The sequence below is a fragment of the Falco naumanni genome, chromosome Z (assembly GCF_017639655.2).
Source record: "Falco naumanni isolate bFalNau1 chromosome Z, bFalNau1.pat, whole genome shotgun sequence".
Classification (NCBI taxonomy): domain Eukaryota; kingdom Metazoa; phylum Chordata; class Aves; order Falconiformes; family Falconidae; genus Falco; species Falco naumanni.
In genome coordinates this window covers 67,868,514-67,895,654 of record NC_054080.1, presented here as the reverse complement: position 1 = coordinate 67,895,654, position 27,141 = coordinate 67,868,514, and the positions used below count along the sequence as shown (strand labels likewise).

At 42.1% G+C, this 27,141-nt stretch overlaps 1 protein-coding gene across 1 annotated transcript in view; it reads left to right on the top strand.

Moving 5' to 3' along the window:
* The first annotated feature begins 688 nt into the window (after positions 1-688).
* The window catches only part of ITGA2 (integrin subunit alpha 2), a 70,780-nt gene continuing 44,327 nt past the window's right edge, over positions 689-27,141 (top strand). Inside the window, exons 1-2 of the mRNA XM_040579992.1 lie at positions 689-821; positions 21,719-21,842. Of these exons, the coding sequence (XP_040435926.1) occupies positions 779-821; positions 21,719-21,842 (167 nt within the window). The 5' untranslated portion in view covers positions 689-778. The remainder of the gene's footprint in view (positions 822-21,718; positions 21,843-27,141) is intronic.

Genomic DNA, 27,141 nt, shown 5'->3' with positions numbered 1-27,141 from the left:
CCAGAACTGCAGGATGGAGAAAATGAATGTTCGTGAAATACTCTGAATATGCAGTGTTCAAACAGTGCTGACAAGGTTAGATAGGCTGAAAGCTGCAGCGCACAGGTACCTGCACTTTGAACTTCTGATTTCTTAGCAAGTTGAAATCCTCGCCTCCCTGTGATTCACGTAGCTTGGCTGGATGCTGGCCTGGCACCCAAGCCAAAGCCGGCAGTATTTCGCACAGGCAATACCTCCTCGCCACCATTGCCAGCTTCGGGTCAGTTGCGTGGCAAGGCTCCTGGAGCCTGTTGCGCTCCCTCACAGCCGAGGACATGTTCTGCAGGAATTTGACTTAAAGAGGATACAGGCTCAGTGCTGATAAATGTGGCATTTAATCCCCGAGGAAGGCGGCCGCTCGACGCTGTTACGTAAACCCGCGTTTTACCAGGATTGTACATTTTTTTGACCCCGACACTGGGAAAGAGGCACCCCCCAAATCACCGTCCCGGGGCGCCGCGTGCCTCCCGGAGCCCTGCCCCCAGCACAGCGCCCAGCCGCTAGCATCCGGCCCCGGCCCCTCGCCAGCCGGCACCGGGGGTGCGGGGCAGTGGGGGCGCTGCGTCCGGCTCCGCGCCCGCGGCGCGCAGGGGGCGTGGAGGAGGAGGAGGAAGAGGAGGAGGAGGAGGGGTATTTCGGGGTGGCGAGGAGCAGGTGGTGCGCAGTGCCGCGCTGGGAAGCGGCCAGCTCGGGAGCGGCACCGGCCCGGCCTCCGCACCGCACCGCACCGCACCGCGCCATGGGCTCTGCGGGCGCGGCGCTGCCGCTGCTCCTCGCGCTGGGTAGGTCGGTGCTTCCGCGCCGGGGGTGGGCGGGCCCCCGTGCCGCCGGGGGGGCGGCCGGTGCGGGTCCCCGTGCCGCCGGGGGGGCGGCCGGTGCGGGCGGGGGGCGCGGGGGCGGCCTCGGCGGCAGATGCCGCCTCTCACCGCGGCGCCGGGGACGGGGCAGAGCCGGGCGGCGAGTGTGTGGCGTCCGGGCCAGGGGCGTGTTGGCTGTGGGTGCGTGTGCGGTGCGGTGCGGCGGCATCTGCGCAGCGGGTCCGGCGCCCCAGCTCCCGGGCTGGCGTGGGGTTCGCCCTCCCGTGCAGTGGAGCGTGGGCGCCTGCGGGAGGGGAGCGGGGGCAGCCTGCCGTGTGAGTGTACGGCTACATGGCGATTGTGCCTTTTTAAAGGGGACGATACGCGCCCTGTGAATGCTGTTCCTAATTTTCAAGAACCCTCCAGGTCTGTTCCCACCCCGTTGGGCAGATGTCGCTCCTTGGAAAAGGACAGGGAAACTTGAACCATCTCCTCCTTCTCTTGGCTGACTAAATCACCATTACATATATTTTCCTGGGAACTATAAGCCATCATATTCACTTGCCATGAGCGAATTCCCAAGCACTTTCAGAGTTTAAACATTACTGTATACTCTCACAAACCCTTAATTAACAAGTCAGTGAAGAAGCAGCTTAAAACTGAGTTCTCACTGATGAGCTGTTCTAACTTGTTCTTTCAGTAACTATAGCAAACGCTACAGTGGAATGTGCGGCTGCAGGGTATGACAACAAACACAAAAATATTAACCTGTGATGAGATATACAGTATGCAAACGATCTGGTAATAAAAAAAAAATAATCTTAGCAGTATCAACTGGCACAACATTCACCCTGCACTTTTGCTTAATCCATCCTTTATTCTCCTGGTTACAGTCACTGAAGCGTACAGCACCAGGACCATTAACATGCTCTCTAATTCATGGGCTCTTAGGACTTGCAAAGGTTTATAGAGTGGTGCTGAAAGCAGAAGATAAGGACTGATTGCAAGAGGAGGATTCCCCTGGCAATGAGACTGACAGAGGTGGGATAGGTCTACTTTGTTCAGGCACTGTCAGAGATTTGTCTTCATTTATACAGTTGAAAGCTGTCATCGTGTTGATTTCAGATGTGTCGTGACATTTGATGTTAGTGGATGTAATTGCTGAGTTAATACTCAATTAGGCTTTTTTGATCTTGTAGAAGTAGCGGGGAAGAGAAAGCTTCAGAACAGGAGCATTTTCCCTGAGCGATTGGGAGTCCTGCTGTGATAGTACTGTTGTAGCTTATGCAGAATTGTTTTGAAATTTATTAAATTCCCATCAACTGCTTTACTTTCAAAGCTGATATCTGTGAATTTAATTGGGCTACCTTAGCTGAATTAGTCAGTACTTCAAGAAAATATTCCAAGTTTATTTTAAACTTGATTTTTGTGTCGGTATATTCACTTCTGGATCATCAGTGGTATTTAATGGCCCACCTAGGGTATTGCTTTATTGTGTCTCCACATTAAACTAAAAGTAGTGCAACGGTTAGGAAGGGTGTGGGTTAGTCATTGTTGGTGTTTACTTCTGTGTTTGGAAAATCACTGACTTTTTAGGTGCTACAAGAAATCCAACAGAACTACCATTTTGATAACATGACTTTGCTACCAACCCTGTTACTCCTTGATCAGAAAGTATATAGCATACAGAAGCAGGTTATGTTAAATCCTTCACTTACAGTTATTCCTCTTAACAGGGCTGTACAACAAAGTGTGATGCTTTATGTTGTAACACGCTGCTCTTGGCTGCTTAGAGATTTGCTATATCTAGTTCCTTAAATTTACATCTTAAGTTTTTCCGTTAGCCTGTTCTTAAAAATCAGAGTCAAAATAGCCCAGCTCTTTCTGAGAGTGAGGCCAGTGGACAGTAGCTTTCCTGTTCTCAGTTGTCGTAACATTTTCATTGGAAAGTTCTAGTGCCTTCATGCTTCAGAGGAGATATTTGAAATCTGGCAGGAAGGTGCTGTTTTGTATAGTCTTGAATATCTACCTAAATTTGGCCAAATAACAAATCTTTGGAGAACTGTGTTCCTCTGGAAAGAAATCTATTTTTATCAGCTCGATTCTAATACAAGTTCTGTCCGTTCTTGGTGTGGAGCTTGTCAGACTTCCTCTGCTGTTGGAGTTGTAGTGCGGTGTAGCTGTTTCTGTGTGAGGACTAGGTCTACGCCTGCAAACACAGAAACTCTCTCCTGTGTTCTCATGTTATTTGGTATTTTTACAGCAGTCTCTGTTGTTTGAGGCGTTCTGCTTTCCAGCTTGTTTCTGGATTCTGGTCCACTGATTGTCTGTACTACATGCTGTTAGCTGATTCCTGGGCTCTGAGTGAATCAGCTTGTTCTCCATTTTTTGAAAATAATTTATTTCTGATTTAATTCTCAAGTCGTAGTGTTGAAGGACCATGTCTAGTGGAGGAAATAATATTTAGTAAGACCTCACCTATCTCAGCAGGCCTACATATTAAAGCCCAGCATGAACCTTCCTCCAGCAACCAAGGATGTGAGTGATACAACTCTGACACATTCTTAAAATCTCCGCTCTGTGAAGTATATAGGCCTTGCACTATGTAACTCTGAAGTGGAAAATCATGGCTAAGTAAGGGTTATGCCTTTTCATAGAATCATAGAATTGTTTGGGTTGGAAGGGACCTTAAAGACCATCTAGTTCCAACCTCCCGGCCATGGGCAGGGACACCTTCCACTAGACCAGGTTGCTCCAAGCCCCATCCAGCCTGGCCTTGAACACTGCCAGGGATGGGGCATCCACAGCTGCTCTGGGCAGCCTGTGCCAGTGTCTCACCACCCTCACAGTAAAGAACAACTTCTGATATCTAATCTAAATGTACCCTCTTTCAGCTTGAAGCCCTTCCCCCTTGTCCTATCACTACAAGCCCTTGTAAAAACTTCCTCTCCGGCTTTCTTGCAGGCCCCTTTGGGTATTGGAAGGCTGCTCTAAGGTCTGCCTGGAGCCTTCCCTTCTCCAGGCTGAACAACCCCAGCTCTCCCAGCCTGTCCTCACAGGGGAGATGCTCCAGCCCTCTGATCATCTTTGTTGCCCTCTTCTGAACTTCCCTCGATGGGTCCCTGTCCTTCTGACACTGGGGGCCCCAAAGCTGAGTGCAGTACTCCTGGGAGGGTCTCACACCACACATGCACCATTTGAGGACCATGAGTTCTTAAGCCTCATGGGACCCAGGCAGCCTGGAGGAGAAAGCAGCCTTATCTGAAACTTTGGATAGAAAATCAGAATTTCCAAATATAAGCCCTCATCTGTTTGGTACATATCTGATCCATGCAGATGAAAAACATCCTGTTGTCCTAGGGCCCTTGTTGGCAGTGGGCTGCAGAGCTGTACAGAGGAATAGGAGAGGATCCCACTATAGCTTTTTTCTTTCAGATGATTTTTGTTTAAAGTGGGATGAAAGTTGTGATCAAAAAACAGAGTTTAGCATGCAAAATTTAGGAAGTGCCTGAAGTAAGTTAGCAACCTGGATTTGTTCCTTCTGTGCATTAATGCATCATGCTGTCGCTGCCTGTGGACAGGGTAAGGTAGTATGATCAGAGAAGAGGTTGGGGCTCCTGCCATACTTAGCTTTGAAGTCAGAAGGTGCTCTATGAGTGAGGAAGAAAGGTAGGATGAAGGGAAGTTATATTTTTTTTTTCTTTTCAAACTTGGATTCTTTCCTTTTTTTGGCACAAAAGCAGAGTGCAATTTCAGGCGAGTCATTTAAATCAAATCTTTGACACGTGGTTGGAGCTTTTGTGTTCATCTCTTTCTCTTTGCTCAGCCCTCAGTTCTCAAAACTGAAGCTGCGTTTTCATGATCTGGTTAAGCTGACCTCAATCTGGGGCTGATGCTGCAAGGACATTTCATCCACTCCTGATTGCATGTTCCCACCAGTTTCCCTGTGCTACCACAGGGGCTTGGTCTGGGGAGCAGGTCAGGGACCCATTTGCCTGAATAATTTTTTCCCATTTTTGAGCCAGGTCAGTTTTGGAGGTGAGCTAAACCAATCCTGTTCACTTGAGCAATTTATTCAAGCGTTAGCACTGGCAGGGGGGACAGGCAGAACTTGTGGCCAGAGGAGGGAGGGAAGCTGGAAGAGTCCCTTTCACTGGTAGCCAGCACTTCCACTGGCTTGAGCTGGTTGTGGAAGTGCAATTTGACATGCAAAGCTGCTGTGTATTCACAGCTGTGAATGAAGTCAATGGAAATTGTATTTCAAATGTGCTAAGTATTCTGAAAAAATAAGGTTTTAGCTGTATCACTAGATACTCAAAAACAGCAAGTACTTTTGACCTTTATCTTTTCTTTAATGGGGCTCAGGACGATCTCTCATTTCACTCGGTTGTTGAAAAAGAAATTCTCTGTCACTTGCCAGTACTTTAAGGTGCTTGTGGTCAAGGTATGTAGAGATTAATCCACAAGGAAGCTGCTAATTCAGTAGGTTAAAATAGTATTCATAAAAAGTACAGGGCCATGTACTGAGCAGTAAGGACGAAAGCGATAACTCAACAGCAAATGAAAATAGCACATTTTGTGCAATAAATGAAGCCAGAAGTCTGGGTGAACAGGCAGTGTGTGATCGTAACGGATTTGCACACATAGCAACTTACAGCTGTACAACCTGTCTTAACTTCTGCCTTTCTCCCTCTTTGTGCTCATCTTCTGTTACCTTGCTTTTTTATTATTGTATTTGAGTAACGTTAGTATTAAAAATCATTCCAAAATCTGGCAATTGTTTGAAAACAGGACTGAAACGGGAGTGCCTCATAAACTGAAATTATCTCTAGTTTTTCATACTTTCTAAGAGAGTTTGTCAGGTAGTAGGAGTGTTATTATATATTATTTTTGGAGTTTTGCCTTTCATAGCTTTGCACATTGAAGTAAGGCCTCATTCATACTGTATTACAGGACTTGTATTTTGTACAGATGATGCTTATTTTAGAAAGCATACAGGGTATTAACATCACATTCCTAATCACCTTAACAGTTAACATGTATTTGTGCATAATTTGGGCAAAATCAACATAAGACCTTACCAACAAGTGTTAACTGTGTGCTGCCTGGCTCTGGAACAGTTTTTCAATTGGTCTTTGCTTCTTTGATTCAGTAACACAGAATTTTCGTGGAAGAAGTCAAAGAAGTAAAAGGACTGATATTCCTTGGTTTTGTTGGGTTTCTTAGCCACTATATAATTGTGGTCTTTCCTCATTATTGTTAATCTTGAATGAATGAATGAAAGTGGTTTTTGCATGTAGTTCACATAATGTATTTTTATGAGGGCCGATAACTGGAACTGCCAGCATAATGGCTTCATGTCAATACATCTAAATGTGAATAAAATACTTTCCTCTAGGCTTAATGCAGGTAAGAGGGAGTTTCTATATCTTCAGTTGGGTAAAGCAAGTAATTTTCCCCAGCAGAAATCTTGGGCAGTCTGTGTACCCAGTGTTGTTGCTTTCATGTGAAGGTTTCCTTTGTTAGGCTGCGGTGGCCGGTTCCCGTTCCCATGGTGACCGTGCCGAAATGCAGACGGGACACAGGCGGGATTCTCATCGGCGTGGCCATGCACTTGCATACCAACACATGTTATCTGCTTGGCTTAGGACATTTCTATTAGCAGTTTTAACGTTTAGGATTTCTTTTTCGCCTAGTCGTGTCTGGCCCTGTGATACTGCACTGTGCTAAGATTTCAGACCCTGTACAGTAAGAAGAAAGCAAGTTGATAAGCTTATTTTTTGTGTGAATAAGTTGTCTGTACTATTCCCATGCAGATTAGTCAAGGACATAAGAGAACTGCCTCAGTCTTAGTTTTGATTTTGGTTTAAAAAAAAAATTAACAGAGAAAGATTTTTATTTTTAAGCCGTTAGGTGAAAGACTGACACCTACCTATGCTAAATAGTTATGTGAACTTACCCACTTCTCAAGGCACTGATAAAAGGATAATAAAAATAAATGAATATGAATTCTGTAGGATAAATTATACATTCTGTCTATATTAGCTGAGTGTGAGTGTGCATCCCTCATGCTGCACTCATTATCTAGAGATGGCAAATACTAAAGGCATCTAGTAGAGCCAGCATAATCTGTGTGAGCATTTCCATCACTTCCAGATCAGGCTGGGAGCATTTCAGGATCTTCAGAGGACTAAGTCAGTTTTTATTTTCTCCTGGAGCAGCATATTCTTTAAAAATCTAATGAAACTCATGTATTATTCAGGACTTAAAAGAGGAATTATACAGGCAAAGAAGTAAGATCAACACAGGCTTCTAGAATGCAGGATGAGCAAAGACGTTTTGTGTATAACCGAATGGCATCTGCATGGTTGAGTGTCACACATGATGAATGTGACGGATTCTTTTGTCCCTTCCAAATTACTGGTAGACAGGGTGAAGGGCCTGGAAGTTATGCACAGCCCTGGTGGAACTCTTTTGCCTTATTCCGGATTTATTTTGCCCTTTGAATCCTGCTTCTAAGTTCATCATTCTTCCTGTATTTCATACAGGATGTTCTTTTTATTGGCCAGGGAGACTTGTGGGACTGTGATTGGTTATTTCTAAAGAACAGACAATAAAGAAATCTTGAGGAAAATTACTGTTAACAACACACTTCTGGAAGGGAGCGTATCACACAGTGGAAATACCTAAGGAAATAATGGGCGTCGGGGGGTGGGATGGGTTGGTGGTGAGGAAAGATTACATTAGGGTTTTACCTTTTAGCTATCTATCTATCTGCCTGTCTGGCTCCCTATTTCGAGTATAGCAACCCTTAAGCAAGAGAGCTGGCAGCAGTTGATGCTGTGTTAAGGCTGTGATACAAAGCGGTATGTAACAATAAGACTGCGGATGCCCAGGCTGTCTGACCCACTGGATTACCCAGTAAACAACTACCTCAGCAGTCTGCAAGATCAGACGACTTACCCGAATGAGGAGTAATCAACCCACAGCTTGGCTCACGTGAGTTTAGTGCAGCGATGGATGCCGTTATGAGAAGTTGTGAACCCAGCAGTGTTTTGGGGATGCGTCTGTGTCCTGTTCTGCGCTGCCTGAAGTAAGGCAGCTGCCCACATGTAAACCAGCTGGATTATCTAATAGGCTGTCGACCTCTTCCACATACACAGCAGTCACTTCTTGTAACTTCTCAGTTCTTGTGACTGTTCATGTTGTGTTCATGTCTCCCTTCAACTGTGAGAGCATACTGGGTAAGAAATTCTACTTCATTACATAATCTGCAGATCAGTAAACTACTGGACTCTTAAGCCTAAATTTACTCTTGGCTGGTCCCGTTCTGTTAGTTGGGTAAATGTCTATGTAAGTGTCCAAATAAGGGCAACCTGTGTCAAGAGTTAGAGACCTGGTTTCTTAATAGCAACATGCTACAAGAAGGAAGGTAAAACACAGAATAATCCCATTGGTAGACACCTGTCTGAAGCAGAAGCAAGTAGGGTATCTTGTCCCTGGGCAACTAGTGTGTCCTAGATGATTACCAGATATTATTGCAATGGAAGGTATGACTCACATGTTTCTGTGCCTGTATCCTTATTTCCGTTTCCTATTTGAAGAGAATGGTAATTGCTCAGTGAAGAAAGGATCAATGTTTCATTAAGTAGGTTTTTACCAATTCTACTTTCTTAACTGTAAATTCTAATCAGACCATAAGAATAGCGCCTTAATGATGAACACAGAGCAATTTAATCCGGAATTCCTACTGTCATGTTAAACAGTGGGGTTTCCTCAGACCCTTTGTATTTGATCAGCCTGTCAGTTTCCCAAGACGAGACCCTTGTGTCCAACCAGCCTGTCCACTACCTGAGTTTTGACAGGTCACTGTATCGGAGGGTGATTTGAGTAATCTGTTCAGGGACTCTTGCTCACAACATCACGGAGTCAAATCCTTTGTAACAACTACTCAAATCTATGGAGACTTACACAAAGTGAATTTCAGCTGAAGATTTTTATTACACAGAATACAAGTTTGTGACAGAGTAAGGTTTGAGGATTGGTGGTGATAACACACTGACTGCAAACAAGCTTAAAACTTCACACTTAATAACAGCTGGCATGATGTAGTCATAAAGTTCTTAGCCATTAGGCATCCCTGTGGGGTGGAAGACAGGTTCAGCCCATGGACTGATCCCAGAAGTTATGATCGAGTCTTCCCTAACCTCTCTCCTCATTTGTCCACTTTTTATATTGCATATTCATTTATCATACATGCAATAAGTTACAAGTTTCTCGCTTCTAATGCAAACTAGAATGCACCCTCAAACAGCACTACTGAAGTTCTTTTACTAGCTATGCATGCTCCCCAAGTCGGGGTTTGCCCTATTCCAGAGCAGCTATTTGAGTTGGAGGTTGCGATCTCCCAGTACCACAATTACCTTTGTCTTGCTTTCAACCAACTTGCTGTGGGTTTCAACACCTTATCGACTTGTGTCTTCTTGTGGCCGGAACTTCCTCACTTGGAGGCTTCTTTCTGTGTAACTTCAGATAATGGTGTTCTTTCCCCATCCATTCTTTGTTTCCTGTCCTTCCCAAGGCTGACTCCCTTGATTAGAAGTCCCTTCATTCGTAACAACTTTAGAAAAATGCTGAATCGGTTTGTGGTCATTTGCGAGTTTAGACAACAGTTCTCTGCCCTCCCCACCCCCCTACCCCCCTGCTTTGAACTTACATTTGGGACCAGTCCATTTTCTTTACATTTACATGGAGCCTGAGTGACTCTAGTCATACCTATTTTTATTACTGGTTGTTATTATGTACCCAGCGAGGTTCAGTAGTACCTTGGAGGCAGGTAACTTTGGGGTGGAGGTGTGTGTTAGTATTACAGTGAGATGATTTCATTTGAGGAAAGTAATTTTGCCACAATGATTGTCTCAGCACCAGACATCATCTCACGTATTCTTCATGTGACAACTGCTATGCAGCTTATCAGCTGTGCAGTACCATCAAGTTCCCGTTCCACCAGGCAGCACAACAGAGCCCGGCCGTGGGGTCTCCACTCTGCTCCACCCTCAGTTACTCCTGTCAGCATAGTAAAGTAGACTATGTGTGTGCCAACCATCCTGAAAGCAATAGCTGTATCTTACTCTAAAAAGCTTCCTATAATACTATACTTCTGTTAGGTCCTAGTTTTCTCTAACCCCCCCAAAAGTAATTTTCCCACACTTACTGTGTAGTACAAAATTCAGAAGTACTGTATGTGCAGTACTTCAGATACACGTAGAACTGATTGGATTTATAGATGCTAAAATCAAGTGTAGTTGAAATTTCTCGAATGAGAATTTAGCTAACCTTTCCTAAGTGGAAAAACATGTAAGTGGCCTGACACTTCATCTAACTGTGCCCACCAAAGAGAGTTCCCATTTAAATATTTCTGAAATGCATATAGGTCAGATTTAGAATAGCAGAAAAGACTGAAAATGAAGTAACTGTTAAGATGGGCAAAACAATAAATGAGGAAAAAAATCCAGCAGCACTGTTTGGATGGTAGTCCTTTAGTAGCTCTGGTAATAAGTTATCCATTTGACTATAGCCTGATATCCTTTCATTTCCCTGTCTGTGCTCTCTCTTTTTTTGTTTTTTCTTTTCCAAACTGCCCAAAGCCAGTTCATCATACTGAATGGTAAAAAAATACTTTTAAGAGTCTCTAGAGTTGTCTTTCTGAGAAGTTGACAGCTACAATAGACTTTGCTTCTCTGAAGACAAAAAGCAACTGTTCTGCACTAGTGGAAGCAAGTATTATCTCAAGAAAACTCTTCTTAAATGTACGTGGGCCCTTCTCTCTGACCCCAAAATGTACAATGGCTGCATTTTACAGAAAAAGTAAGTTATTTCCAAACTCTGACTAGAGATAGCCTGTCACCACCTGACCACAGGCGTCTCAGATACCCTGGAGTCTGCGGTTGCAGGCTGTGAGAGTACCTGCCGCAGCCCCACTTCACCTGAATCCTGGTACCCCCCACCTCAAAGCGCAGAGTTAGGTGCCTTCAGCCCAGCAGAGACATTTAGGTGCCTTTAAAGTACACGAAAAATACTTGCCTGCAAAGCAGGAAGGCTCCTGCAGTTAAGCAGTGGGTCGAGGGGAACGTTTAAACTCCATCTTTCTCAGGTACTTGCGCGAGGTGCCCCCTTCCCCAGTGGTCAGTGGTGAGGAAGAGCTTTGGGAGGCAGGGGTCTAGTTCAGCTTTTTTTCAAGAAGTAGCTGCCTGAGAAGTGATGGTAATAGTTGCCTGGGAAACATGGGCTTAGTTCTCCCTTAAGGCTCATGGTGATGCAGATTTACCTTTCAAACTTTCCCAGAAGCATCTTTGCTACCGGGCAAGAGAAGAGCTCTCAGCTTCTGCTACCGAACCCGGGTCTCGGCTCATCCCGGGGCGGGTGCGCGGTGGCATTCCCAGGCATGGAGGTTGGACTACTCATGCAGATAGACAGTGCATAAAGATCAGTTATTTAGCTGTTAAGTCAGTTAATTATTTAGAGCAGAAGTTATTTAATCAGGAAGCATTTGTCACCTCTAGCTGTGATACCAGAGCTGGGCCTACAGCAGGGCCAGAGGACGCCTTGCTCTCAGGAGTGCTTCTACACCTGTATCTTATTCGGAATGTTTATGCAACTTTGTGCTGTGAAACCTAGGTGACATTATTTTAGGTTTATTCTGGGTTAGGCAGCTACTGAAGTCTGGGCTTCCTGGGTTGTTTCCCTGATTTTAATGAGCCCGTATTCTGCCTGGGCCTTATCTGGTGCCAGAATTAATCATTTCAGTATGCATTAAGAAGGAATTTCAGGTGAGCGACTGGGACCACCTACCTACTGTTGAGGCTGCTGAGCCATTAGCTCCCCTTATAATCAGGGGAGGGAAATAGTTGTTAAGTCTGCTATAGGAAAACAAAAGTTGTGATAATTATAGCTCTTCCAAGTATTATATTATATATCCTGTGGTGCTTTGGAGGTTTTCTTTTTGCAGGAAGCTGATGCAGCAAACTTTTTACAGCTGAGGCTGCTCTTGTTTCTGGGTCTGTGTACAGCTCAGAATGCTGAGCTCCTGTCTTGCTCTTAAAAAGCTGTGAAGGAGGAACAGGGTAAAAGTATCCTGAACAGCATGATGGCAGGGTCACTCTCTAACCACTGCAGTCCTCACATGGCGGGCAGCAGTGCTGGAGTGGCAAGGGGATTGATGGTAATGGCGAGTCCCTCAGCCTTTTTCTAATTTAGCCTTTTCAGGTCACATTGAACAATGGTGTGGTATAATACACTAATACGTTATAATACACTGAAATTTTCATGTAGCCTAGAGTGTGATAGTGCAGGGAAGTACAGACACTTTTGGTTTCTTTCCCACTTCTTGATACCTGTCTGCAAACATGCGTTTTCATCTGTGTACAAACATGTTTTCATAGCAGCTGAGATGGGCAAATGCAGCACATGGGGCACAGAGACAGCAGTCTCACCAACTTCTGTATGATGACATGCATTTCCTCTCTTACAGTCATAATGTGGCTCGTGCTTCCCTGTTTATATTTGGAAATATTGCTGGTTTTAAAAAAGGGTCAACAACTGATAATGCGGACACAAGAAGATAATTTGCTGGAGTGAAATGCTGCTTGAAGAGTCAGTCTTTGTCATAGGGAAGCATGCAAAGTGTTACTTTATCATCATTACTTGTGAAGCCAGTGACCTAACTGCACATAGAACGTATAGGTGTGTTCAGCTTGTTAGCCTCATGTGCTTTCAATTGCTCCATGGTATCACTGAGAACACATTGTGGTGCTCTTAAGGACGAAGTTGGAACAATCCTATGTTTTGCACGAAGATAAAAGAAAAAACGCAGTTTATATTAGAAAATGAAAATTATTTGCATCTTCTGTAAAAGAAAGTTTTTTCCACTGAACTTAATGATAGAAACATGCCATGATAATAAATTTAAGTAGGCTTGAATACTTGCTGTCTTTATTAAAAACACATAGTAAGTTGTCAGTCCTGCTGGAACTGCTCTTAACCATTACTTTGAGATCAGTCAAAGTGTATGCAGTAGGTTGTTGAGATTTCTTAATTCCAGATGAAGAGCTTCTTATTTGTCTGCTTTGGGAGCCAAGGAGGACACTGTGTAGACCACAAACAGGGAGTTACCACGAGAAAGACAAGTCCTTCAGAGCCATGGGTAATGCAGTCATGGGTAAATTTAATTGGATTTCTTACTCTGCAGCAGTGCCACAACAGTAAAATAGACAGCACCTAGTTGTGTTATCTCAGTATCTCAAACTTTTTATTCACAATTTGTATGTTGTATCATGTTTGAGTTGCTTTTATAGCAGGTTATTGCTAACTTCTTGGTGCAGATTCTTGGATCATAAACAGTTGTAACTGAAAGACAGTGACTTGGGCTTTCACACACTCAAGAGACTTTCAGGCTGGAAGCTGACCTACTTCCAGGAAGAAGCAGTCAGCCAACTAAACCAAGGAAGTTTGTTAAAGGGAGGGAGAGGAGAGAACAAAGGCTGGTGGGAGGGAGGATTTGTTACTAAATGAGGCATTGTTTTTTTCTTTCTTCTGGGTGGATTTTTTGTGTTGATTGCTTTTTGGGATTGGCGGTGGTGTTTTGGGTTGTGTTTTGTTTTCGGTTTGGTCTTTGGTATTTTTTTTTGGTTGCCTACAGTTTCCTTCTACCCTAAATGTTATACTTTAAGTATTAAATAGTTAGAGATATTGTACCTCATATGAAGAAAACTTCGGTCTCAAGATAAAAGAAAGTAAAGCAAATAGATGAAGCAGTGAAATGAAGACTTGCCTATTAAGGCTTCTGTAAACATAATGAAATACCAACAAAGTAACTGAAATGAGGATTATAAAATACTCTGATTTCTAGTACAAAAAATCCAGTGTCTTGCAACTCACATTCATCGCTGCTCTTGATTACGGTCAGAAGTTCACATTGTCTTTATTTAGAAGGTTGTTCTCAATAAGAAATCTGTTTGATTTAAAATAAAAATAGATTAACTGTGATTATAAGACTGCTGTTTCAGTACATGAGCTAAAGATACATACTCACTATGGCAAGTAGATACTGATAACTTTGTGCATATTGAAGAAAAAAATAACAAAAAAATAGAGAAGTAAGTATACAGGAGAAAAGTAATGAGAAAATAATTTTAGTTCTATTGACCGTAATGAATAAACTACCAGACTGAATTATAAATAGTCCTGTATTTTCCCTGCATCAAGTGCATTGGATTCCACATAGCCCTAAGTATACTAAAGATACATCAAAAAAGTGTTTTATGCATGTAAGTCCCAAACGGTGCAAACAATATAGGATTGCTTGTTTTACGTGGGGAAAAAAACCACCTTGATTTGATGTTGTTACCTGTGCGTGCACACAATGCTCTAGCAAAACTGTAAAGCTAATTAGGCTGAAGACTAATGTGTAGAAAAAAAAAAAAAGTGTTTCCTTTTTTAAGACAGATTTGCTCTCTGAACAAATTCACTGCAGTAAGAATTGCTCAGTGGCTTCTGAAAGCCACAATGAATAATATCTGTACAGCAGTTCAATAGAATAAAGTAACTGCCTGCTGCTTGTTTCGTTCTTTGTGTATTGACAGTCTTGTGACTAATACCTTCAAAACACGTTGTATTATGAAAGCTGTTCAAATTATGGGTTGTGCATTCTGTAAGAATAATTGACTAATTCCAGTTGGATTATTGCTCTCATAACACATGTTCAGAATAATAAGGGAGTGACTTTACTCCTACACCAGAATGTTGTTGTCTTTTAATAAAAAGTAGTAAAATGTTTAATATGAAGCAAATACTACTTGATTGCCCTCTTTCATAACTTTATTACTTTCCCTTCCTGCCTTCATTCCACCTTCTGCCTAATATTTCAAGGACAGTAGGTGATTATAGTGCAAATGGTATCTGTAGGTGCCTTACTGGCTTTGGAACCTGTGAGTCAATTTCAGGAAGTTTTTGCAGAGGGATGAAAAAAGAACCAGCTGGATATCAGAGTGAGGCAAAAGTGCTTTCACAAATTCCCTGACAACTAAGGAGACGCAGTGTGACCTTGCACAATACAAAACACCAGAAAATCCACCCCAAAGAGAGCCCTCAGAAATACTTCAGTCATGGGGAAACCTTGAACTAGAGTGTGCAGTCTGCTATGAGATGAAGCCAGCAGAAAGCAAGAGTTACGAGTTCTCTCATCCCTCCCACCCCTTTCTTTTCTGTGCCCCCAGTGAGGTCTGACAGGCTTCAGGGCTCTGCTAATGTGTGTTCTTTGGAGGAAGAATTCTTTGAGACCAAGGAGAGAATTTTCTTTGTAGAATTTGTTGTGGCTCTCTTTGAGCAGATTAACATAAAAGGCAAAGTAAAACCCTGTTCTGGAAAGAGCAGATACTTTAAAAAATGCTACACTGAGCAATTAAGGCAGCGTAGGCTGTGCACATCTTACTGGCTGCCAATCTATGAAGCTGCTACAGGAAGCAGACAATAATCTAGTGGGGGTTTCTTAATACTTTTTTCCAAAACAATTCATGGACTAAAAAACCCATGCAAGAATGCATGTAATACTGTTTTGGTTTTACCGTAATGCCAGGTCACAGCCTTGCTGCTCTTCTGTAACTACACACTTACCCAAACTTCCACCCACAAATCCCCTAGTGTGGTGGTGACTTCGGGCCCGCTGCCCTGTTGGGGGTGGCATGAGGGGCACGGTTGTAGCCATGGCCATGTTACTGAGCAGAGGGGAGCTGCCAGTGGGGGCTTCTCCTTGTTCTCTCTCCTGGCATTGTTACTGGCGTGAACGTTCACTCACGAAGACAAACGGCTGCTTAGCTGGATGACACAACAAATATAACAAGGTTCTATAACTAATAGTTGTTTGAAGAAGAGAACACCATACCATTAAGGAAAAAAGTGTGTGAAGTTTCCTACTGGCAAGGTTAATATTAGATACATGTAAAACCAATGCTTAGCACGAGGTGGATCCTTACTGACTCAGCGGTCAAATTCCATCGTATCTTCTTTTTCCTTTATAGTGTGATAGCTAGGCCAGTTTGATGCCAGCTATAAATAAAAGCAGTAGTGAATGACTCTGTTTGGCTGGATGTTTTAATGAGACATGAGACTGGGCATAACTGGGTCTCTATGATTATGGGATTCTATCATATATTACCATCTTGAATTGGAGCATCACCTTTGAAATATAGTATAAAGTGATTGAAAAGCCAGTTTTACTCCACTGAAAACAAAATGACATGTTTCTTATGACACTTAGGACACAAAATGCAGACTAATAATATTCTTAGTATATTTTATTAAACTTTCATAAACTTATTTTACAAATGAAATAAAGACACAAGATCAGATTTCTTTTTCTTTGCATCCAATGAAATATTTTATTTTTGTTGTACTGATAAATCTGAATAAGAGGTTACAATCTGACAACTATCATAATCGTGACATTAAATGATTGATTACCCAAGAGATGTTTTCTGCTTGTTCACTTGAAGCTGTGAGCTTTGCTTACAAAATCAAAACAGTTATGAACTGGGTGTACCTAATATGAGCTATTACTTCAATAAACTTGCTTCAGCTTGTACTTCAACGGCACCAAACAGAAGACATTATAGCTATGGTTAGACATGTCATTTATAGTTACAGAAGAATTCCCACATGTTCAGGCTCAAAGGGGCACAGTCAGAACATGTATTATTTTTGATCCTACTAGGAGCAAGAAAATGGTGGTACAAAAGTATAAAAGAAGCTATGCTGCTACACTACAGCAGCTGTGGTACACACTGCAGTAATGCAGCTGCTGAAATGTAGGAATTCCCCCCCAAAAAAATTTGATTCAAAGAGGTACTGGATTTTATCGGAAAGCTTACAGTTCCTTTTATCCAGTTAAGGATTTTTCACTAACTTTTCTTTTCCGTGCTTGATGAAAGTGTTGCATTTAAACCAAAGCACCTAAGCCCCCTATCCAGTTGGCAGAGAAGAACTGCTGCTTTTGAAGTCTTCAGAGGGACCTTCAGAAGCTTTAGGCTTGTATCTGGCTTCCTTTGTTTCACACGGTCTATTTATTTGACTGTAAATAAAGTGTCATTTGCAGACAGAAGTTAGGAAGTGGATTTTTACTTGCAGAACTAATCTCTCATCGTGATCATTAAGTCACAAAGTAGAAGTCTGTCACTAAAAGCTATTAAAAGTCCAGATAGTGAATTCATTTTCTTTATTTCAGGATTCTTAAATTATCAAAGTTCATTGCCTGAAGGCAGCAACAGATACTGAATCTTTCCAGCTTAGAATATACAGTACTTTGAACCTAGATGCTTCAATGATTGGCACCCTTTTAATGCATAAGAGACCCTCTTATTCTGGCACAGGCTTAAAATAGGTTTGAAGCAAACTTAGCATTTTCTCTTTTTTTGCTACAAATGCTTGAATTTCTTGTTCTGAATACTGTGGATGGATGTACAAAATGGATAAAAAGATGTTCTTGTAGTGTAAGCACTATATAAGATGGAGGAGGAAAATGTCAGGAAAATGCCTAGTATGGAAAATGCAAGTATGTACTTGCTAGCCGCAAACCGAGTAGGGTTTGTGTGGAGCAGATCTAAAAGTCAGAACCTTGCTGATGATTATAAAAATGTGGAATTTAAAATGACTGTGATTGAAATATACTGAAACTATGGTTCACTTGACAGTTTGTCGTGACTGAGGGTGTATTTGACAGCTTTTCTACATGGATCTTACAAAGCAGTCAGGAGTGAGAGGCAAAGCTGATTCTTAAGAATACTGCAAATGACAGCAGTCAGAGGCAGAATTTTCTTACTAGTTTTTTGCTCTTTTCTTTTTGCTGTCCTTGACTGGCTGCCTGTCCAGAAGATGCAGATGATAAAGGCAGTTTTGAGAAAAAGCCTGCAATCTGGCAGACATTTTCCCCCTTATTCCAGGTAGAAATCCTTGCCCTCAAAGAGCAATTCTGTGATGCTGCAGTAGTGCAAATGATCAAAAAGAATAAAATCAAGCCCCTGTAGCAAGTGGGAGAGATGGATGAAATGGTTCAGTGATGAGGTGGAATGGGAGGCTGGGGAGAAAAAAAGAGCATTACTTTCCTAAGTTGTGATGAGGCCCAGAGGAACTGCAAGGAGCTGAAGCATCCCTGAGCTAGACCAGGCAGTGTCTTTGCTCCTTGGAATCAGCCCCCATCTTGGCAAAAGGAGGACAACAACGGTGGCCCTGGAAGGTCCAGGGAGGGATGCTGCAGTGCCCATGGTGGGAGAGGGCAGGAGATGCACAGGCAACGCGTAACACAGCAAGCATTGTGTTGACCCGCATCTGACTTGTCACAGTGCCCTGTGGGAATTTGAACCAGCACGAGGACTTCCCCTCAGGCTGTTGGTTATGAAATCGGGTCTCTTGAGTTTTATCACGCTGTGGAAATTTTTGCCCTGGCTCTAGCATTTAATGAAACAGTCACCTTGACCACAATTCAAAAGATGTTCTATGCATTTGCACCAAAGTTGGCCAGTGCACTTAGAAGACATTTAGCAGTTACCATTTGGGTAGTTGTGTGATTTGCTAATAACTGTGTAACAAGAGTCCAGTCAGTCAAGAGTTTTTCTCTAGATGTCATTGGATTTGGGGTCAGACTGAAAATATTTATCATTCTAGGATACTTCTGGCTCTTCATTGGAAAACCAGGGTTTATTTTCATGTGCATCACATAACTTGAAGGGTTATTCTTCTGTATTTATGTGCAGGATGGCATTGCATTATAGTATCCTGTGGCCTCCAAGAATGGGGCACTGCTAAATCATGCTTGATTTCTGACTGAGGATAATATAATTTGAAAATAAAAGACCCAAAAATAAATCTAGGATGTGACATGAGCAAAATGTTTTGGTAAAATGCAAGTATATTAGATCATGGAAGAATTGCTGGCAATAGTCAATACCCACCTCTTTTCCCTCTTCCCAAAACCCAGACATGAACTATGGATATATGAGGTCAGTTTAGTGACAAAAGTATTGCAAAACACAGAGTGATACGTATGTACACATTCTCTTCTCCAATCTTAAACATTACTCAGGAAATACATTTATCTCTTAAGAGACGTTTCTCAAGGAACTGTACTTTTATGGAAGGGTGATTTCTTGCTTTCCAGAGGTCAGCTGTAAGTAGTGGTTGTTTGAAATAACTAGTATATTATTTCCTGTTTTGAGTTTGTGGTGAAAAAGGAGTAGCTGTGTGAGTTTTATTTAGTCTTTTGCTAGTAATGTTCATGTTTTCTATTATGTGGGCAAAGGTACAAAATTCATTGAAATTTTTTATGTGTTGTAAGCTTTGCCTGCAAACCTGCGGTTGTGATTTTAATGTTCTCACTATGATGTTATTATTGTTATTACTCTTACAGCTACTGTGATGGGTTGTTTTGTGCGGGTATAATCACTGTTCCGGTCTTCCAGAGCGGGTTCTGGGAGCTGGAAGAGAGTCATACCAATCATGAGCTCTCTGCCCATCAAAACTAGAGATGTGCTTGGAATTTTATATTTTTAAGATGCCAAAGATTGGCACATCTCTCCTTAAACGTTCACTGTTATAAGGGATTGTCATAAAGGCTGCCACTTTACTACACAGTGACTCATGCTAAGTAAGTATGGTGAGGCACATTTTGTGTGTAGAGCAGATAAAAAAACTCATTCCGTCTGGGCACACAGGAAGGGAGGGGAAGTGTGAAGGATGTTGTTTAACCCATGAGCAACTCCGTGAACCTGCCTCACCTGTGAACCTTGGGGAGTAACTGCACAGTGCAACCACAGGTGGTGATTTCTTCCATTGCTGCCATTTTTGGAGGGTTGTCAGGAGCCCTGTGGTGTTCCTCAGGTGGGCTGTAGCTTGTTCCAGGGATTCCACTGTTGTCTCAGTCCTTCTACCTTCAAGCTGGGGGAGGAGTTATCTGCTCCTGGCTAATAGAGGATTCCGGCCCTTTTCCTGCAGCTTCTGTAGTGGACATTATCCTAGATGTCCACCTACGGCTCTTGATCAGAAAGAAATCAGGTTCTTTATAAATGAGCAGTGGGCACTCATGCGTTGCAAACTCATGACACTTGAGACCCCAGTTCACACTGTCAGTTCCTTTGAAAATGGCATGGAGTGGCCTACCCTTATTCCTAGGCATGCAAGTGCCCAAGTAAAACCAATTAATACCCTGATCATAGCAAAGTGGACTTTCAGTGTTAAGTGTAATGATTTATTAATGCAGTTCTATCTTGCATGTTTGTATTTCTAAGTTTTCCTGTTTAGACAACTGTTCAGACTGTTTGGACTAAAAACAAAGTGCCTCAAAAATGTAGGTTTTCTGATGCAGATAGACACTAGAATACAAACAGTATTAGCAGTTAGAGTCAGTGCATTTTCATTTTAATAAAAGCTGGGTGGATGGGATTAAACCCAGTTGGCAGCCAGTCACAAGTGGTGTTCCCCAGGGCTCAATACTGGGACCAGTTCTGTTTAATGTCTTTTTATCAGTGATCTGGACAACGGGATCAAGTGCCCCCTCAGTAAGTTTGCAGGCAACACCAAGCTGGGAGAACGTTGATCTGCGGGAGGGCAGGAGGCTCTGCAGGGGGGTCTGGGCAGGCTGGAGCGATGGGCCCAGGCCAGTTGTGTGAGGTTCAACCAGGCTCAGTGCCGGGTCCTGCCCCTGGGTCACACCAGCCCCCGCAGCGCTGCGGGCTGGGGGCAGGGGGCTGGGAACGGCCTGGGGGGAAAGGGCCTGGGGGGGCTGGTTGGTGGCCAGCTGGGCATGAGCCCCCTGTGTGCCCAGGTGGCCAAGGAGGCCAGCAGCACCCTGGCTGGTGCCGGGAACAGCGTGGCCAGCAGGGCCAGGGCAGTGCTGTCCCCCTGCCCTGGGCACTGGCGAGGCCGCCCCTCGACCCCTGTGTTCAGGTTGGGCCCCTCACTGCCAGGGGGACGCAGAGGGGCTGCAGCGTGTCCAGAGACGGGCAGGGGGCTGGTGAAGGGTCCAGAGCACAGGTCTTATGAGGAGTGGCTGAGGGAACGGGGCTTGTTTGGCCTGGAGAGGAGGAGACTTGAGGGGGACCTTATCCCTCCCTACAGCTACCAGAGGAGGTGTTAGCAAGGTGGGTCTCTGTCTCTTCTCCCAGATAACAAGAGATAGGAGAAGAGGAAATGGCCTCCAGTTGTACCAGGAGAGGTTTGGATTGGATGTTAGGAAGAGTTTCTTCACTGAGAGGATGGTCAAGCATTGGGACAGGCTGCCCAGGGAGGTGGTGGAATCAGCATCCCTGGAGGTGTTTAGGAGACATGTAAATGTGGCATTTGAGGACATAGTTTAGTGTTGGACTTGGCAGTGCTGGGTGTGATGGTTGGACTTGATGATCTTAAGGGTCTTTCCCAACGTGAATAATTCTGTGATTCTATGATTTTAATGAACCTCAGCAGGCCTTTTATGGGTTTGCTGTGCTATATGCTTAATTTATGCCTTAGGGTATAGGAGGATAACAGACATCTGAATCATGTTTCTTGCCTCGCTTCAGCTAAAACATTCCTATTAGTAATGCTGCAACTTTTTTTAAGGCAAACAGTGAATGAGTCCTTGATGTCTACCCACAATATTATAACGCGTGTAAAGAGTGCTATACAGGCATTACGCATGGTCAGATAGGTACTGCAGGGAAAAGACTTTTTCTTGCATGTGTCAAAGGCTACATTTTATTTTCTTTTCTCGGGGGAGCTGGCACAGATAAAGAGCCTTTTTCACAGGGATCAAAATTCTTCTTTAATTGTTTCTGTGATAATCATAATCTTTCTGTTAACAGGCATTCTTCATAACTGCTGTGAAGCCTACAATGTTGGGCTCCTAAAAGCAAAAATATTTTCTGGTCCATCAAGAGAGCAGTTTGGATATGCAGTTCAACAGTTTATAAATGAACAAGGCAAATGGTAAGCAGTTTGAACAGCTTGTTACATGAACATCTTTTAAGTTAAAAGATTAAGGAAAAAATGTTGCAACTTGGTTTTCTTTTATAATTCCATGTTTCATTTAAATGTGTTACAGATAATTAATTTTTATATTAGAGTTATCTTTTTACAAATAAATACTTTAGTTATTAAAACAAAAGTTGAAATACTCAGAAGACTTACGCATGTTCAGGGTTTTTTTCCCTTATGCTGTGCAAACTGAGGTCTTTCTGTTAATCTTTTACTTTCATCTCCAGTACACCAGTTTCCTCAGACTCACAATTTCTGTAGAATTTTAACTCTCATTTCATTCCTTCTCTGTACCAATAGCATCTTTGTAACACATTACATATATGCTGGGTATTTTTCCATTTTAGCATTGTTGAAGTTAAAACAAATTATTAGGCCTGGGAAGATCTAGTTATTAATATTAAAATTAAGTGAACTTATATTTATGTCATTTTGTGTCTGATAGAGTGTTAAGTGTTCGATTCTCAAGGGACAGTGTATTTGGATGTATATAATAACACAATCTAGCAAAAGCTCTATCTATGTCCACTGCATCTCTTCAGCCATAAAATTTGATGTGCAATCCACTGTTGCCACAGCACTGGGCTTGATGAATAATTATTAAAATATTTTTTCTATTAATGTTGGTTTCAAAAAGATTTTTAATATATTAACCCAGAGTAGACCCATTTAGTGGAAAACAGATTGTTTCCTCTTCTGCAGCTTCAGCAACTACAAAGCTTAACGCATCTTCCATGGCAAGGACTGTATGTCTATAAATAATTTAGTAGTGCTCAACTACTTTAAGTGGCTATTTGTAAGTGGCTATCTGTATATACATGGGTTTAAATCTACAGTGGAAAGTCACGCAAGTTATATATATTATCATAAACTGAGACAGCATTTTAGATGTGTCATTTGTGTCATTCTTCTTAGACTGAAATAGTGTCAGAACCAAAATCGCCACAAACTGGCATGTTTGCTTAAATGATGATGGATGGATAGTAAGTAATAACTTATTTCAGTAAAAAGAAAGTAAGATGTCAAAATCTGAAACCCATGGAAAAGCATATGAAAATGTATTTTACAGTTAAAGTTTGGGAAAACCTATAAAAAATACTGAGCTGAGACACTTATGCATAGCCCTGCACAGAGACACTGTGCAGTTGCAGTTGGTTTCGTATGCAAAGATGTAAGGCTGTCTAGATCTCACTGCATCTGCAGTGTTAACTGTTTTTACCACTAGTGATCAGGAGGCAAAGTAAGAGAAGAGCAGAGCTATATCCTCCAAACTAAGAGCTTGGCATGTCCTCTCGCTCCATTGGGTAGGCTCCCAACCTACCCCCACTCCTTGCCTCATGTTGTGGTGGCTTCTCACTGTGTTTCTGCCTGCTTTAATTATGTGTTTAGTCATCCATAGGTCAGAGCTCTCTTTTTTTAAAGCTTCTGTATAAAGCCATTGAAGGAGAAGAAGAATGTCTGTCTCAAGTGAATTGAGTGCTGTGGCTCATACATGGAGAAATTATGTCTTGTGTTTTATCCTTCATGTAAGTTTTTCTGTCAGCTTGTAACAGGAGCACTAAGTTCCAGACTCAACCAAGCTATTTATGTTTTACGTTTCCCTGTTTTGTTTTTACTTCTGATATAAAAACTTCTCCACTACAACTTATGTGAGGTAGAGTTCAGGAAAGAAAGTAACTTAATGGATTAACTTTTCCTATCTTCTCCCAAGTATATGAATATTACGCATCTGGGAAGCTTTTCTGTAGATAGGCACTTCATCATTTGTTCATTCATTGCATGGTGTCTGACCATAGCTCCAAAAGTCAGGAGAGTTTTGTCAGCTCTTGTTTGAGTAACTGGTTTGTTAGAGACTGTTCAGTGAAGAAAAGCTCTTTTCAGTCTCCCTCTCAAGAAGTCATTAGACAAGCTTAGAAAAAAAGTCACGGTTTACTGTCTTGTTCTTTTCATTTCTAGGCTATTTTCTTTTTCTTGGGGCAACAGAGGTTTTTCTTGTGTGCATTGTTTAAAAAAAAGAAAGCACTCAAGCTGCTCAGTAGAGTTTGTGTCTCCTATAAGTGATGCAGAGGCTGCAGTCTGTCTGCAGAGCATTTGTTGATATGGCTGAACTAAGAGTGAGATAAACAGTCCAAGCTTTGCATAAGGTCTGGATGCTCCTTTCTGTCAGAGTGGAGCATTTATCACCATATGCTTTTTTGAAGGGACCATCATTGTGCATCAAGAATGTGATGTACTTGAAAACTCTGTTCAGGCACAGTGGAGCCACTTACCACATCAAAAGCTGCTGGGGTGGCACTTCTCTCCAAGAGAGAGCTTATCCAGAACCTGACATCCACCAGAAGTTTCGTCACTTGCAAGACCTTGCTTCTATTAATAAAATCACATGTTGCTATATTAAATACAGCTTTAAAAATCCGCCTGTACTCTGTCAAAGAGCAGAAAGGAGAGATACAGAAAAAGCAGCAGATACCAGCTGTATTATTCAGTTGTATTTCTGGAGATACGCCTCCTGAGGCAGTAAGAGCTATAGGAAATGACAGAGGAGATTTTTTGTAGAAATGGCACTGTATACAGCAGTATGTTATCCCTCTTGCTTGGAGATGAGTTCAGAGAGAAAAGGGAAGACAGTCCAATCGGGAAGGGAGGCTGTAGAGGGGGATTTTACATGTTGGGAAGCTGTAACACAAACCAGCAAGGGAGCCCTTTCTGTGTAGAGTCAGATGATCCAGGATAATTGGACACTGGTCTGCTGTGCATCGATGGGCATTGATGGCATGTGATGCTCATAAATAAGGGCAAACTTACAAGTCAAGCACAGCTGAAGCTTTTCTGGTGACTGGTGGGAATTTCAAAACAGGAGCTCTTTAATGAACTCAAGGAAAATTCTGAACACCAAAGAAACTCATCAATTAGAAAAGCTGAGGCAGTCCACCACACAAGTAATTAGCCACAACACAAACATCATTCAGTTTACGCTCTGGTTCTCCCTGTCATGAGGTCAGCTGTATTTGAACCGTAAATTGAGACCAAATTCTCTGTTATTTTATAAATGTAATCTTTCAGAAAGGCTGATTGTACCATCAAGTTCACCTGGAATGTGCATGCCCTGAACTGCAGCTGATAGTACGTTCTGCAAAGAGAACAGTATTTACTCCATGCTGAGATTTCGTTTGATATCTGTCTCAGGTGAATAAGATTCAATAGCTGCGTGTAGCTATTAAAATGTTTTTTTCCTACCCATACGTGTCTTTGAGTCTGTGGATACATCCCACAACAGAACGAAAATCTGTCTGCTGTTGAGGTACTGTTTGGTATGAAGTTGCAGCCACCCTGCTCAGTGGTGTCTGTGTGCTTAGGATTTCAAATCTTTAAATTTTGTTTTGGAATTTGTATTACGGGATTTTTCTTTTCTGAAATACTTTGGTCAGTAATGACACCATAATATGCACTGCCCTTACTGATGTATCAGATAATCATTGCACTACTAAATAGTTTTAAAAATCACTGAGTACTGCTCACAGGTCATCAAAGCCCAACAGTCTTTCTCCAGTGGTGGTGTGTTGCCTCTTCAGACCAGTAAGATGTTTTACTGAAAAGACACATTTCTGTAGCAACTTTTGCTGAAATCAATACATTTCCAAAGCCTTCTGATTTTAATGAGGAAGGCAATTTCTGCCAACTTTTTTTTTGTTCCTAAACAAAATGCTGCCATTGTTACAGCTTTGTCTTTTCAGTGCCAGCAGCACTTCTAATGCTTTTGCTGTCCTGTCTGCATGCCCTATGGTTTTCCTTTTTCCTGCTTGGAGAAGCAGCTCTGGCTTCTGTCTTCTAGGCCTTTTAAGTTTGTCAGTCAAATCCTCTTGCCATAGCTCACTGTAATTTTTAAAATACTGAGTCTTTTGTTCAAAGGTTCGAAAGTTTCAGATCGTGATCAGTGTTTTGTGGTGTGCAGAGAAACATCTATGAAAGCAAAGAGTTTTCTGATCTTCATATCTATTTATCACTTCCTGTAATTGTAAGGGAAAGGGCCAGATGATTAAGAGGTCCTTTTCTGCTTTTATTTTTCTTTTTCCTATTAGCCATCTTTGTGTTTAAAAAAACACACTGAAGAGCAAATGCATGGAAAAAAAAAAAGAAAACCAGAAAATATAAAACATGCTTTCACAACAGCTGGGAATTCAGCCCTTCACCATGAATTCTGATTTTGTTTTCTGCTACGTCACACTTTGCCATTTACTAGCTTTGTCATGGTGTAATTTCCCAGAAATAATTCCTGTTGCACTTTGATCTGCCACTCCTGCAGCCTGTGTGGTATGGCATTGCTGCTGAACTTTATTTGACTTCATGTAGTTCCATTGCTTTGTATACGGTGTTGGAGACTGATTAAGGAGCTGAATAATAAAATCAGAGGCAATATTACATGCTAATCACTATAGTATTGTGTAAAGATAGTCTACAAGAATACATAAGGAAGTTTTGTAAAAATAAATATGTAACTCATGGCTGAAAAAGACTCTTAATACACTGTACATGGTAACAGTTTATTTGGAAACCAGCATTTTGAAATATTTTAATACTCATTTATTGCATTCTTTTCTGATACATTCTGTTTCACTCTGCTTCATGTGCATCCTGTTTAATTACAGTAAAAAATATTTTTGTAGTTAGCAGGATGCTAGCCAGATCTCCTGCTTTCTGTACTTCTGATGTTTTGGGAAGATACACATGCATTTTCCCAGAGCAGCATTGTGTAACTCCCTACTTGTAATGGTTTATGTTAATTTTCAAAGGCAAGTAGGACTTGTTGATTTCTAATATAGATTAAGGCTAGTTTTAAACTTAAGTAAGGCTCAGGATAAAAGAAAATAAAGGTCCTAGGAAATTACTTAATTATTGAGGTTGGAAATTAAAAGTAGAGGGCTAGGCTTGGCAGAAGTTGGTTAATAACTTTTTCTAAGGAGCATATTGATGGCAGGTTAGACTAATTAAATCAAACAAGGGAAGGGGTTTAATAGCTCTGTTCATTTCTGAAAATCATAGTGTCAGTAATAGTCAGTTCTAAAGTGTTAAATTCTGTGTGAGTGTGATTTTTTTGCCCACAGCATGGCTACAGTATGGAGATTTGACAGACCCTACAAATCTACAATGAAAGTTAATACAGCAAAGGGTCTAATAACTTCCAGTAAAATATGACCAGTGCAAGCTAAATGAAAAACAAAATTGTTTGCTTTGGGCATAGTGGGCATGCATT